This window comes from Dipteris shenzhenensis, chromosome 11, assembly GCF_047967505.1.
Source record: "Dipteris shenzhenensis isolate YYH24624 ecotype China chromosome 11, Dip_SZ_1.0, whole genome shotgun sequence".
Lineage (NCBI taxonomy): Eukaryota > Viridiplantae > Streptophyta > Polypodiopsida > Gleicheniales > Dipteridaceae > Dipteris > Dipteris shenzhenensis.
Window position 1 is genome coordinate 4,676,100 of NC_141606.1, and position 14,743 is coordinate 4,690,842.

General features: G+C 45.2%; 1 protein-coding gene across 1 annotated transcript in view; it reads left to right on the plus strand.

Moving 5' to 3' along the window:
- LOC147896521 (phosphopantothenoylcysteine decarboxylase-like) overlaps window positions 1-13,208 on the plus strand; it is a 28,400-nt gene extending 15,192 nt beyond the window's left edge. Inside the window, exon 2 of the mRNA XM_087382034.1 lies at window positions 12,384-13,208. Within this exon, the coding sequence (XP_087238160.1) occupies window positions 12,384-12,686 (303 nt within the window). The 3' untranslated portion in view covers window positions 12,687-13,208. The remainder of the gene's footprint in view (window positions 1-12,383) is intronic.
- Window positions 13,209-14,743: the final 1,535 nt, after the last annotated feature.

Consider the following 14,743-nt stretch of genomic DNA (forward strand, 5'->3'; position numbering starts at 1 on the left):
ACAAAAGGGGAGTGCAGAAATTGAGTGTCATAGTGGAGACCTATCACATTATTGGGCACTTGCTATAAAATCTTAGCGAAAGCAATTAGTTGCATTTGCATCCCATACTTTCAGATTTTATCCATGATATGTAGACAGGATTTGTTCATGACAGAACCATCTTTGATAATATTTTCTCTTTTTGGGAGGCTTTTGAGTGGGCCATGGAGAGCGGACACCATTCTTCTCGTGGACTTTGAAACAGCCTATGACAAGGTAGATTGGGATTTCTTGGAGGGCACCCTTCATCATTTTGGATTTTCAGATGCATGTATCAAAGGGGTTTCAGCCTTGTGCAGATCAGCCCACAGCCAGGTGCTTCTCGGAGAGGTTAGGGGAGACAGATTTCAAATTTCCAAATCAGTCCGTTAGGGATGCCCCCTTGCCCCTTTTCTTTTCCTTTTTGTGGCTGAGGCTATGAGCATTTTTCGTAGATCTCGAGCTGATCAGACTCCACTCAGACTAGAGGAGGACCTCGTTGATTGTGAGCTAGCAAATGACATTGCTATTTTCTTGGAGGCCTCCTTTCAGACTCTTACTTCCTTTAGGACAGCCTTGGACTTGTTTTGTATTGCAGAGGGTGCTCACATTAATTGGCACAAGTCCAATGGCTTTTGGATTAGTGACGATGACATTCCAGACTGGGGGGCTGATTTGGGCTTCACTTGGACTTAGAGGGTTGTGTCAGTCAGATAGCTAGGATGCTAGGTCGGTTTGGGTATTTACTCTTCGTAGCAATTTCATCCGGTGCTGGAGAGCATTAGGAGGAAACTCCTTTTCTGGAGTTCAGCCAGGTTGGACCTTGCATCCAGGGTGGTGGTTGTTAACCAGGTTTTACTAGCCATGGCTTGGTATGTTTGCTCTTGTTGGTGCAGCTCCAGGGATTGCATCACTCAAGCTCATAAGGCCTATAAGAAATTTTTAATGGAGTGGGCTAGATGTTGGAATAGAGGTCACCTCCCCGTCTATGAGCCCCCATATGAGGAGATCATTTGGGGGGTGGACCTGGGTCTTGAGAGACTGACACATGGGCAGGGTATTGACTACCATGTGGCCAGGAATCAAAGAGAGGAGAGAAAGGTACCTTGAGGGACCAGCATGGCTGAAACAGAAAGCGCCTGTAGAAGGAGCACATGACGGGGACAGCAAACCCTAGATCTGGCCTGGCAGGAGGCAGATCTGGAGCAGCAGCAGGGCGTGGTAATCCAGGAGCATAGGCGCCCCCTTGATGGCGACACACTTGGCAGAGAGGATGGGCAGGTTCATGTCCTGCAAGGTGGCGCAACAGGTGGCGGAACAAAGGCAGGCTGGTTGAGCAAGAAAGGCAGGTGTTGGGGCTGTACAAACATGCCTGGAATGGAGGGGACCTGCTGCAAGAAAGTATGGGCCAAGGGTCCTAGTAAATGAGCCCCACCTGGGGCCAAACCTGTCGGCCAGGGGGGGGGGGGACCAGACTGACCAGAGTTTGTCAGATTGGGCCCTCTAGGTCGGTGGCTTTGGCCAGCTCCTGGGCCTATGAGAAGGGGCCATTGAGCCCTCATTATGTCATCCAGCAGCTCAGCAGAAAAAGGTGCAGACAAGAGCAGCCAGAAGACACTTCCTTGGGCCTCATCCTGGAGGTGAAGGAGAGTAGAAGGTGTGCTGCAGACTGAGCTCTCAAGGGCTGAACCTTGGCTGGGCAGCAAGGTGTAGTGATCTGGATGAAGAGTCTACATACGCTCGAGGTGGAGCACACAGGATCAAGTCTAGAGATATCCGGCAGATAGTAGAAGTACATGGTGGTAAGATCAAAGGACCATGCGTTAGTGGAACTTTGGATCTCTCTCTCTTTCTATTGTGTCTATAGTTTTGGACGGAAATATATTCTTCTATATCTAGCTGGATCATTGTCTATTGATGAGTCTGCATATCTTTTTGAAGCACATAAGTTTAAGAAGTTTGTGATTCCACTCCCCACACACAATGTGTGAGCCCCTAGGCTATTCTATTAGTCTTCCGCTGTGCGTACCCTTTGTTGGTTGATTTTTAACACTAGGTGGTTCAACAAACACTATTGACAGGGTGGCATGGGAGACCTTAATCCTTCTGGCGTGGGAGGGGGGCCTCAACATCATAGACCCCGATTTGCATGTAAGGCCTTTGGTTAGAGGTCTTATGCTTGGGGATGAGCCATGGATTTTTTTAAAAATTCATTGCATACAGACTTGCAGCCCCTCCTCAGGTGGAGATTGGATGGGACAGAACCAGATGGATCCCCCCCCCCCCCCAGAGAAAAGAACTTCTATTAATGCTTGTAAAAAAACGATAATACAAGTTGGCAAATACCATAAAGGTGCCAACCGTGAAAATCAACGAAAAATAAATGCTGGCTGTCAGAAAGACTCTCTGTTGCCAGAGATCCCAGCTCACTGCCTAGGGTTTCTCTGTTACAGGGCTAACAACAAGGGTGGCGGACTATACAACCATCTGATCCCTCTCGGGGTGATGTCGTAGAAAACACCTGCAAGCCAAGCCTTGCAGAAACGTTCCTGCCGTGCGACGGTAGCTCGAGAACTTCAAGAGCCTCGCTCCCAAATGGCGCGAAGCGTGAAGATGATGTCCTGCCAGATGGCTACCAAGTTGGCTGACGGTGGAACATGGTGCTGGCCCATAACCAAGCTGCAGCGAGCAACCCAGATGTTCCATGCCGTGATGCTGGCTACTGTCTTCCACACACTGTCCTTTGCCGAAGGAAGAGGTCGATGACTAGTGGGAGGGGTTGCTTCATGAAACTCAATGTTGTGAATGCACAGGCCCTGAATCTTGTATGCTGGATAGACCACATCAATGGGATAGGCATGGCCACCCTCTGACAACCAAGCAGCCATGCCCCACGTGAAGTCCCTCTGCGTGCCCTGAAGCCTCGCCACGATTCGAAGTGCTCCTTGCCATATCCTCTGTGCGCTAAACATGATTGACTGAGAGAAGCAAGTTCTCTGTTAATCAGATTAAACTAAGCTTTACCAAGCATTCAAAGGCAGTGGGCATCGTCTCCAAAGCCCCAATCGTGCATCTATGGCGGCTACCATCCACCCGCATCTGCTCCAACCAAGGGCCAATAGGAAGACCTCCATGCGCTTTCATCTAGAAAAAGTAGATCTTTCGCGGTTCAAGATTGAACTAGAGGCGTGTCCAGAACCTAGATCTCACCTCTTGAGGTACTTGCTGCGTTGCCCAATGCCTCTCTCTCGACAGAGTCCAGGCTACCGCCTCCAACTGCAAGCGGCGTTCTATGTGTGTAGTATAAGAGAAGAAGGGTACCTCCTCCACTCTCTCTGAGTGGCCTACTCTGGATGGCTAGAACCACTTGCCCTAGTCCCACTGTACCTCATTGAGGGGACGACCCTCCCATAACCATAAGCGTCAGCGAGCTACATCTAGATCTGAGATGCAAGAGGGGTTGATCTGTAGGCCATCTTTACCCAGTTCTAGTGATGCCCTATGGGCCTTGGTATGTGCCTTGTAGGCATAGTTATAGGCACTTAGTTTATTTTGTGCCTTTTATGCCACATAGGACACTTAGTCCTATGTGACACCTAGGACACTTAGTCCTAGGGTCTACAAGTACTATGTACTTTTCTTTTCATAACACTCTAGTTGACGTGATGGCTGATATCCATCGACTCTTGTACCTTGTACTTGCTCTACTTTCGTTTATCGATCCTACAGTGGTATCAGAGCTAAGGTCTACACTTGTCTTCCAGCTCTCCTCAGCCCCTTGAGCCCTCCATTGCTCATTGGAAGTCTGCTCCTCTGCTGGTCGTCACTGCTCCAGCCTGTTCAAGGCTCTCCAGCTGCTGTCCAAGGGTTCGAGAGTCTTTTCGTCGCCAGAAAGTGCCTCATTGCTGTTTCTAGGCTGAGGCGACTGCTTCTAGGCCCTAGCTGCAGCATTTTCGAGGTCTTCTATAGTACCCGTGGCCATTTGTCGCCACTTTTGTACTGTAGATCCAGGCGCCCAGCTCTCGTGACCTCTCCAGAGTCATCTGCAGGAGACGTCCAGCTATCACGACTTGTTCAGAGCCCTCCAAAGGAGACACTAGCAGCCACGCACTCAGTTCGAGGTGTCTGAGGGCTGTTCCAGCTACGCTCCAGCCACCTTTTGCACTTCAACCTGCTGCAGCAGCTCCGTGGTCTGTTATACTCTACCTACAGAGGTCTTTTAAGTCTCAGACCTAAGCTCAGAGGACTAGAAGCTGATTCACAAGCAACATTTGCAGTTTTGACAGTTTTCACTGTCAAACCCTAATTTCCAACAGAAAAATTTAGGGCTTTTGACATCTGGACCTTCAATCTGTCAATACAACACCTTGGACAAGGTTGACAACTGAAATCATTCCAAAAATTGAAGTTTTCAGTCAATTTCAGGTTCAGGACTGTCACATTGTGCCACGTCATCACTCAGGTCAACAAAATTTGGGGCTTTGTGTTGGGAGCTCAATTTTAGCTGGTAACCCTGTTTCTATACCTTGCTGCACATATTTTCAGTCTATTTGCTCTTTCTATTTCATCATCTGAGCAAGAAAAGGCACAGTATTGCCTTGAGGCCTATTTCAGCCTCCTGGAAATATCTGTTGTTATCATAGGTGTTTGGGACAATAAATCATATTTTTGCAGTTTAAAGCCTTGAGGCTATACTTTGGTCACTTTGTCAGTGCATTTCTATCAGTACTATTTACAATGGCTGGGAGTAATTACGACTTATTTGGCATTCTTCGTGAAGATGATAAGTTGGATGGGACCAACTATCCGATGTGGTCCTATCTCATGAAACATATTCTTGTTGCAAGGCACTTTTGGAATATTGTTTCTGGGGTTGATCTAAGGCCAGCCAATGCTACAGTGGTTGCCTCTACTGTTGGTCCCTCTGCAGAGGTACTACTTCTGATGCCTTATCTTCTAGCACCCCTGCTGTTGCTCCCCCAACTCAAGAACAATCAAGATGGGATGCTAGAGATGCAAATGCACATTCCTGTATTGCTTTATCATGCAAGAGAATCATTATTCCACACATCCGATCTTGGAGGACAGCAAAGGATGCTTGGAACAAATTGGCTTCTCTTTATCAGATTCGCAATGAGGAATGTGTTGCATATTTAAGAAGGCAATTGCAGGAAGTCAGTATGAATGAAGGTGACTCAGGTATGGATGCATAACCGACAAAGGTCAAGGACCCCATGGAACAACTTGCCAATATTGATGAGGTGGTGCCAAATTCTCAGCTTGTCAGTACCACATTGAATGGACTACCAAATACATATCAAGGGTTTGCTACAACCCTTCGATTAGTGGCCATGGGTAATCCAGACCACTACTCTTTTGATCAGCTAGTCACATTGCTTTTGTCAGAAGAGCAAAGTCGAGCCATTAGACAAGCTATTATTCCTGATCATGCATTTGCTTCACAGTAGACAGGAAGAGGTAAGGCTTCCAAGACCATGGGCAAGCCTAAATGTGCGCATAGCAGTGGCAATTCCTCCAATGCATCTAAAAATATAGGAGATAAGTCAAAGAAGAAAAGATGCAACTATTGTCGCAAGCCTGGACATGACATTTCAAAATGCAGGAAGCGCATTGTTTCAGAGAAAAAGAAAGCAGGATTGACAGTTAATGCCTCACATGCAATTGAATCCCACGAGCCAGAAGATGCTTCACATGCACATGCTCTTTAGGATGATTGGGCATGGGCTGTCCATTGCTCATTTGATCCCTCCAAAGTTGATGCACTCTTTACTGCTAATGATGCTCAGTCTTGGTATTTTGATAGTGGTGCTTCCAAGCATGTCACATCTTGCAGACAGTTGTTTCATTCCTTAGCTAATGCACCTCGTGGGGGAACTGTCACATGTGCTAATAATGCCTCCTATGCTGTGAAAGGAATTGGACATGTGCAACTCACATCCATTTCAAGCCATCCTATCACTTTGACAAATGTTCTGTTTGTGCCTGGAATTGAAGTCAATTTGATTTCAATTTCAGCAATTGCCACTTCAGGTTTCAGAGTGATTTTTGATGGATACAAATGCCTAGTATATGATCTTCGTGATGACAATGCCATAGTCCTTACTGGCACTTTGAAAAAGGGGCTTCATCACCTTGATGATCACTCAGTTGCACTCTCTATTGAAGCATTTGCTATTTCAGATTCACAGCTTGCTGAAACTCATCTTTGGCATGAGAGAATGCATCATCTCAATTATAGAGCTCTTGCCAAGTTACATTCACAGGACATGGAAAATGATGTACCTCAAACTCACACAGTTTCCAAACATGTGTGTGAGGGTTGTCTTTTGGGTAAGATGCATCGGTTTCCTTTTCAAAAGAATTGTCCAAAACTCTCACAAAGGAAATTGCAGCTAGTGCACAGTGATGTCTGTGGCCCAACGAGGACAAATGCCATTGGGGGGTACAAATATTTCATGACTCTCATTGATGACTTCACAAGATATTGCTGGGTATATGCTTTAAAAGCCAAATCTGGAGTGTTCTCATGCTTTCAAAGGTGGCTGAATATGGTTGAGAATGAATCAGGATGCAAGCTTGTCACCCTCAACACAGATAGGGAGGGAGAGTATATGTCAAAGGAGTTTGATGCATTTTTGTCTTCACTGGGCATTGCTCACTCATGCACTACTCCTTACACTCCTCAGCATAATCCTGTTCTTGAAAGGAAGAACAGGTCCACTATGGAGATGGCGAAGACTGAAGCATGGAAAGGTCGGAAGCCTTCACTTTCACACATGAGGGTTTTTGGGTCTCTTGCATATGTTCATGTACCATCTCAGCTGAGACATAAGCTTGATGACAAGGCAATCAAATGCATATTTATTGGTTACAGCCAGGAGAGCAGAGGGTATAGGTTATACCAACCAAATATTGGGAAGATTATTGTTATTAGAGATGTCATCTTTGCTGAACATTCGACTTCTTCTCTTGTGGACTGCAAAGCTGACATGTTTGATGCCTTTGACTCTTGGTTACCGCTTCCTTCCTCAGAGGGAGACTTTGACCAGCAACATGAGCCTCTTGCAGGGCCTCCAACAAGCAATGATTAGCCTGTACAACATGCTGATTTGCAGGTTTCTCTTCCAGCAGTGATTGAAGAAAGAGCTGTCAATAGACAGCAAAGGCAAGTTCCCAGATGGCTTCTTGATACGTTGAGGGACAGCAAACAAGATCAGCCTTTTGCTGCCCAGACAAGATCAGGGAATAGACAGATGCATAGTCACTTTCTTGAGTTTGCACTCCTTGCTACAGCTTGCAATGAAGAGCGTTTGTGCCATAAAGATGCTTTTGACAACAAAGAGTGGATGGATGCAATGAGAGCTGAGTTACAATCCATTGCCAAAAATGACACATGGGAATTAGTAGATCTCCCGCCCGGCAAGCATGCCATTGGTACCCGGTGGGTCTACAAATTGAAAAGGAAATCTGATGGCAGTATAGATCGACACAAAGCCCATCTTGTTGCAAAAGGGTATGCCCAACAACAAGGCATTGACTTTGAAGAGACATTTGCTCCCACATCCAGGATCACTACCATTAGATGTGTCATTGCCATTGCAGCCCATCATCATTGGCAAGTGCACTAGCTTGACATCAAAACTTCTTTTCTTCATGGGGATTTGCAGGAAGAAGTTTATGTGACACAACCTCCTCGCTTTGAGGTTGTTAATTCTGAAAACAAGGTATGCAGGCTTAGAAAAGTCCTTTATGGTTTGAAGCAGGCACCCAGGGCATGGTATGCCAAAATTCATGCACACTTACTATCCCTTAGTTTTCAGAATAGCCCCACAGAACCCACTCTTTATGTCCGTGGGAGTGGATCTGATTTTTTAGTGCTGATTTTATATGTGGATGATATGCTCATCACGGGCCCAAATACTCAGCATATTGCAGCTTTCAAGGTTGATTTGCAGCAGTTTTTTGAAATGTCAGACATGGGACAGCTCCACTATTATTTGGGCATTCAGTTTGCTCATGTTGAGGGGGGTATCATGATGTCACAGTCCAAGTATATTGGACAACTCCTTGATTGTTTTCAGTTCGAGGATTGCAAGCTAATCTCTACTCCAGTGGACCCTCGCTTCAAATTTTCAGCTCATGATGGGAGCGCACCATGTGATATCACTCTTTACCAGCAGGCTGTTGGATGTTTCATTTACTTACGTCACACTAGACCTGATTTACAATATGCAGTATCTCAGCTCAGCAGATTCATACACATGCCCAGTTCACAGCATTGGCAGGCAGTGAAGAGAGTTTTCAGATATCTCAAAGGCACTCATGATTAAGCTCTCTTCTATGGTGATCAAGGTTCACTTACCATGCATGCTTACACGGATAGTGATCGGGCAGGTTGTTTCGACACCAGAGTGTCACATACCGGCAATTGTTTTTTGCTTGGCAATTCATTTATCTCTTGGCTTAGCAAGAAGCAACCAATTGTGAGGCTGAGTACAGGGCAGCCTTCACCGCTACAGTAGAGTGTGTCTGGCTTCGACAGTTACTTAACAAATCTTGGTATTCGCCAGACATCCTCTACTATGGTCTACACGGACAGCCAGAGTGCTTTGGCCATTGTGCGTAACCCAGTGTTTCATGTGCGTACCAAGCACATTGAAGATCACTATCATTATGTTCGAGAGCGGTTGTCAGTAGGAGACATAGAGTTGTCCTATCTTCCCACAGAGAAGAACATAGCAGATATGTTTACAAAGGCACTTCCTCGTCTCAAGTTCGAAGTCTTCCGACAAGCTTTACACTTGGTTCCCTTTGTTACATGATCTGACATACCTTGTACATTCATAGGTGGCTATATCCTTTTGGATGAACATGTGCCACCATGACAAGAAAATACCAGGTATTCTGAGACGTTTCCAGAATACTTCAGCCTATATCATGGAGGGGGGTTTGTAGGCCATCTTCACCCAGTTCTAGTGATGCCCTATGGGCCCTGGTCTGTGCGTTGTAGGCATAGTTATAGGCACTTAGTTTATTTTGTGCCTTTTATGCCACATAGGACACTTTGTCCTATGTGACACCTAGGACACTTAGTCCTAGGGTCTAGCTACAAGGACTATGTACTTTTCTTTTCATAACACTCTAGTTGACGTGACGGTTGATATCCATCGACTCTTGTACCTTGTACTTGCTCTACTTTCGTTTATTGATCCTACATGATCTACCACTCCTTGCCCAGACGGCCCACTACTCTGACCCTCTGCCACCCTAATTGATCCAAGGCTCCATCCATCTCCTTCATTCAGAATAACTTTGGATTTATTTTGTACTGCGGTAGGGGCTCACATTAATTGGAATAAATCCAATGGTTTTTGGATTAGTGATGAGGACACTCTAGACTGGGGTAACGACAGAGGGTTCACTTGGATTCAGAGGGGTGTTTCCATTAGGTACTTAGGATTTCAGGTCGGGTTTGGGATCTCTCCAGCACAACAGTTTGCTTCCGTGTTAAAGAGTATGAGGAGGAAATTTTTGGAGTTCCGTTAGACTTGACCTCGCATCCAGGATGGTGGTTGTGAACCAGGTACTATTGGCTATTGCATGGTTCGTCTGCTCTTGCTTGTGCAGATCTAGAGGTTGTATCGCTCAGCTCATGAGACCTATAAGGAATTTCCTTTGGAGTGGGTTAGATGGCACCTCAGATGTTGTGGCCAGGGTGGCTTGGGAGACTCTCATTCTCCCCACAGGGGAAGGAGGCCTCAATATTATTGATCCGAACTTGTAGTGTATATCCTTGCTCTGCAAGTTCATAGTACGAAGACTGATGCTTGGACAGGAGCCTTGGAAGGGTTTTTTCTTACTCAGCATTCAGTCTTGCATACCATCCCATAGGGGAGATTGGATGGATTGCTCCAGATGGATTCTTACTTCAGCCCATCTTAGATCACCCTCTTTATGGCTGCCATTTTGAAAGCTTGGGGCAGGTTCAGAAACACTCTTCAGAGAGATCCACCCTCCTCTCGAGAAGAGATAGACAGGCAACCGGTCATGTGGAATGACTCGATACTGGATGACCATGGCAGATCACTAAGAGCATCAGATTATATGCAGTGGTCTAGATGGGAGAGGGGACCTACTTCTACAGTAGGTGCCTAGAAGGTGTTTAGGCAGCTTCCAGAGGATCAGAGACTCACTTCTGTTGGCCATCTCAGAGGGAGTGCACTCAGGATGCAGTAGATAGAGGCAGCCATACCAGTAGAGTGGATAGATACAGATGATTTACCGATCACAGAGTCCACTTGGTTGGAAGCTTTCAGGAGGACGGGTATTCTTTTACAGGTCATAGCCTTATGGGATGCACTTTAGGAGACCCTGGTCTTTGATGTTCAGTCGGGAGGCAGGCTACTCAGATCTTCAGGTGATACTCTTTTGGAGGTTTCCTTCTAGCCTGTTAGGATTGCAGGTTACATGGAGTGGGGCTCACAGTGGTATCTTGATCCCGACCCTCTTCTCTTGGCACTTGGGTCTTGGAGACTCTGGTTGTATGGTGGCTCCCCATTAGGTTCTGGTAGTGGGACCCTGTGGAATGGGAATGGATTGATGAAGGGCACTGAGAGAAGAGCATTCCCTTCTTTCATTACATAGTCAGAAATGCTAGGAGACTTTAGCTCAGCAGTAGAGGTTGGTGGTCTTCCAGAGCTCCACATTGGGATTCTTTTTGGATTCCTATAGAGATGCAGAGGAACTTTTGGAGGAGGCTTTGGAAATCCCTCAGGAATAGAAAGATCACTCTTTTCTTTTGGCTTTCTATTCATGGAGGGATTGTAGTGAACTTGTGGAGATCCAGGTTTGGGGGCTGACCCTACTTGTCCTCGATGCCACACAGCAGTTGAGTCAGTTCAACATTGCCTTTGGGAGTGCAGACAGGCGAGGAGATTTGGAAGGGTGTTGCTAGGATTCTTTGTATTTTTCATAGAGCACCCTTCTTCATGATGTGGGGATCAGTGGCATGGTTATCTCTCACTAGTACTCAGGTGTTTTTCGAGGGACATGACTCAGATTCAGCCTTCATTATACGACGACACTCTATGGACTCTTGTTCCCTTCAGGATGTTCCTTTCACTCCTTTCAGAGCTGCTCATGCCTCGGTAGACACATCATGGGAGATTCTGGCTAGCATTACAGCATGGCATATATGGAGGGCTAGATGTACGGAGGCGATAGAGGGTTCACAGGTTTATTCCTTTCAGTCTATGGCCAGTATATGGACTGATACTATAGATACTCTGATGGCCATCTGGTCGAGCATGCAAGGATCCTCCAGAGCAGCTACTGTGAGGAAGGCTATCTTCTTTAGAGTTTGGAGAGGATCTCCCTTCTTCTGTGAGTCTTCTTTAGGGTTGAGGTGGCATTTTCAGCCTCCACCTTCGATTTTTGTTAGCTCTTTTCTTCTCATGCATGGCTTGTCGTACTCCCGCATTAGAGCTTGCTCTTGTGGTTTTCAATCATACTTAATGAAGTGATCTTTTTGAAAAAAGAAAGAAAGTAGGATCAGGTAATGATGGTTGTGAAAGGGGGGCTTCATCATGCTGAACTACGTCCATAGGGACTAGAGGGCATGAGAAGAAGATAGCTTGTAGAGATGATTCATGATGGAGGACCTTGCAAGACTGATAAGAAATACACAGCCATATGGGTTGTGATGGAGAGCCAGCAGATGTGACAACACAAGAGCGCAGGATGGGGCTTATGAAAGCCCACCAAATTTCTGAATTTGACCTGGGCAGTGCTATGTATAGGCCTGCTGTGGGATGGCCAGAAGGGCCAGTTGGCCAAGTCAGAGCAGCTGATTGGTGGTCCAGCAATGTCGGTCTAGGGCATCGGCCAGATCTGTGGTGAGTGTGCTACAATTTATTTTCTGACATGGCATGAGAGCCCTGAAGGACTGCATAGGGTGGGCACCCTGTCTTGTAATGACCCTCTCCCATGCATAGGTATTACGTCGTAATGGTTGGGATTTGCTCTTATAGCACCTTCTTTCTGTGTTGCCTTGCGTTCCTCTCGTTTACTTCCTCCTTCTTAGCGTTGTTCGCAGCTCCTCTGTCTGCTCTTCAAACTCGCTGGCTTCTCTTCAAATTACTTGGCATTGTCTGGTAGCATAGGCTGCAGCAAAGAGGGCTGGAGTGGGGTGGACGACCTGAGTCAACAGTGGGTGATGATAAAGAGTAGTTACAATGGTTAATTCATGATTGTAATGGTTTAACTAGACAAGGTGCTACTTTTACCGTCTTTGGTTGATTGTTAAAACTGGGAGTTGATTGTTTAACTGAGATTTATGGATGTAGGTTGCAGGTGGCCTTTGTGATAACCTTCTTACATGCATCATCCGTGCATGGGATTTTTCAAAGCCTGTATTCGTGGCTCCAGCCATGAACACATTTATGTGGGACAATCCTTTCACACAAAGGCACCTTGAGGCAATCAAAGGTTTGGGGTTTGTAGTCATATCTCCTATACCTAAAAGGCTTGCATGTGGCGATTATGGTAATGGAGCCATGGCAGAACCATCTGTAATAGATTCAACGCTAAGGCTCTCAATGCATAACCTAGAGAAACAAGTCAAACCCATGGTTTTGGATTTAATATAGGCCTATTCTGCTGGCATGTGAGGAATATATTTTGCAAGCGAACAAGTCAAGCGAGAAAATACTGTATGCCTTCATGAATGTCTTTGGAAGGATTCTCTACTCAAAGATAGCGAGGAGGTAAATGCTTCCTCTCTCAAGCAGTTCGTACCAGATCAAAGGCTGCCTGCTAGTGGTTATGTTGACATATTCATCCATGCTGGAGTCCCCGTAAGATTCTAGAATACTGAATCAGGCCAAAAGCACTGAAATTTCAGACAACTATGCTCTATGTTCATCTTGTGGTGTTTTTAGGTGCGACTGTTTTAAAATTGGAGTGCTTCAAGCTGACCAGGCTTTATATTAGTCTCTTCCATGCCTTACCTGAAGGCGGCCAGGTCATGTTTCATTGCTAAAATTTTTAGTTCGCCTCTCAAGCTCGTTTGCTTGAAACAAAGTGTCTTGCTATAAAATGTGACAAACTTGGCTTCCTTGCAAGAGTTAAAAATACCTACCCTCTTGTTGCTCTCCAAGATTGGTGGTTGTGAAAGTTGGCTTAGTTAGAGGTATCCTCCTAATGTCTAATGTAGAATTGTGGGCACTAATGCTCAATTGCTGAGAGCCTTTATAACGTCAAAGGGGAGAGACAAAATAAGCGAACCTCTAATCCTATTATTAAGTACTGTATCTTGTTTACCGATCCAAAATAATCAACTCAAACCTCCACAAATTATAACCTCGTTGCTTGAATCCAGTGTACTGGTTAGAAGCCCAAATGTTATTTATCGCATCGATTTTTTTTTCGTTCCAAAAAGTTTTGGCAATGAAATTTTCATTTTTTCATAAGTCTTCATTGCTTAAGATAGTATACCAAGCAAAAAATGCAACATCTTTAAGAATCTGAAATAACGTAATGTATTTGTTACTCTTAATCAAATTAGATGATGCCATCCTTAACCAAATCAGTCTAAAAGCACTTGATGATGATGTTTAGAATGAAAGAATTTTGACAAAGACGGGGATTTTCCCATGATAGTAAAGTTGAGTAGAGGAGTGTGATGAGTCATTATCGATCTTGCTTCAAGAATTTGAAATAACTTCATGTCTTTGTTACTCTTAGACCAAATTAGATGACTCGTAAGGAGTAGAAATAGTGTCTAACATATTGTTATCCTTAACCAAATCAGTCCACAAGCACCTGATGATGTCTAGAATAAAGCTTTTGGATTTTCCCATGATAGTAAAATGAGTAGAGGAGTGTGATGAGTCATCATTAATCAATTAGCTAGTTATTATCAACACCTTTTGGGCAAGGATGATAGGGCCTATCGAATCCCCAAGTAAAGTCCCTCTTAAATGTTATGAAGCAATGAGGGCCAATGGGATGCTAGAATGTCCTAAACTTGAGACATAAGGGGCCATTGCATCTAGGGATTCTATTTGATGGTTGCTTTACTTGTGCGATGGGCAACATGATGCAAATACAACTTCAAATTTTAATGTAGATGTGTGCGCAGAGTGTTGGGGAAATAGGGTCAATGCCCCACCTATTGAGCCTCACATTAGGAGAGCTTAGGGGTTGACACCTCAGCATACATATGGCTAGATGAACTTGGAAAGGGAAAGGGTGAGGTTACCATGTGGGTTGTCACATGGATGGCACCTAGATCTATCGTTAAGACAACAACATGAAGATACTTGGGTTGGTATGGTAGTAGGTACAATAGGTACATATGGCTACATGAACTTGGAAAGGGAAAGGGTGAGGTTGCCATGTGGGTTGTCACATGGATGGCACCTAGATCTATCGCTAGGACAACAACATGAAGATACTTGGGCTGGTATGGTAGTAGGTACAACAGGTACATATGGGTTGTATCACTTGCATCAAGAGAGGTTGAAACATACCTAACTATATGCATTGAAAGAGAGGGACAAGGCATGAGTGTTTTGAGGGATCAAAGATGTCGATGTTTGTATAGCCCAAAAATGGGACTGGAAACCAATTCGTAAGTCTCACTCCTTGCACAATGTTCAAGGCTATTCAAAAGGGCATGGTAAGGCACTTAGAATAAGGAGCC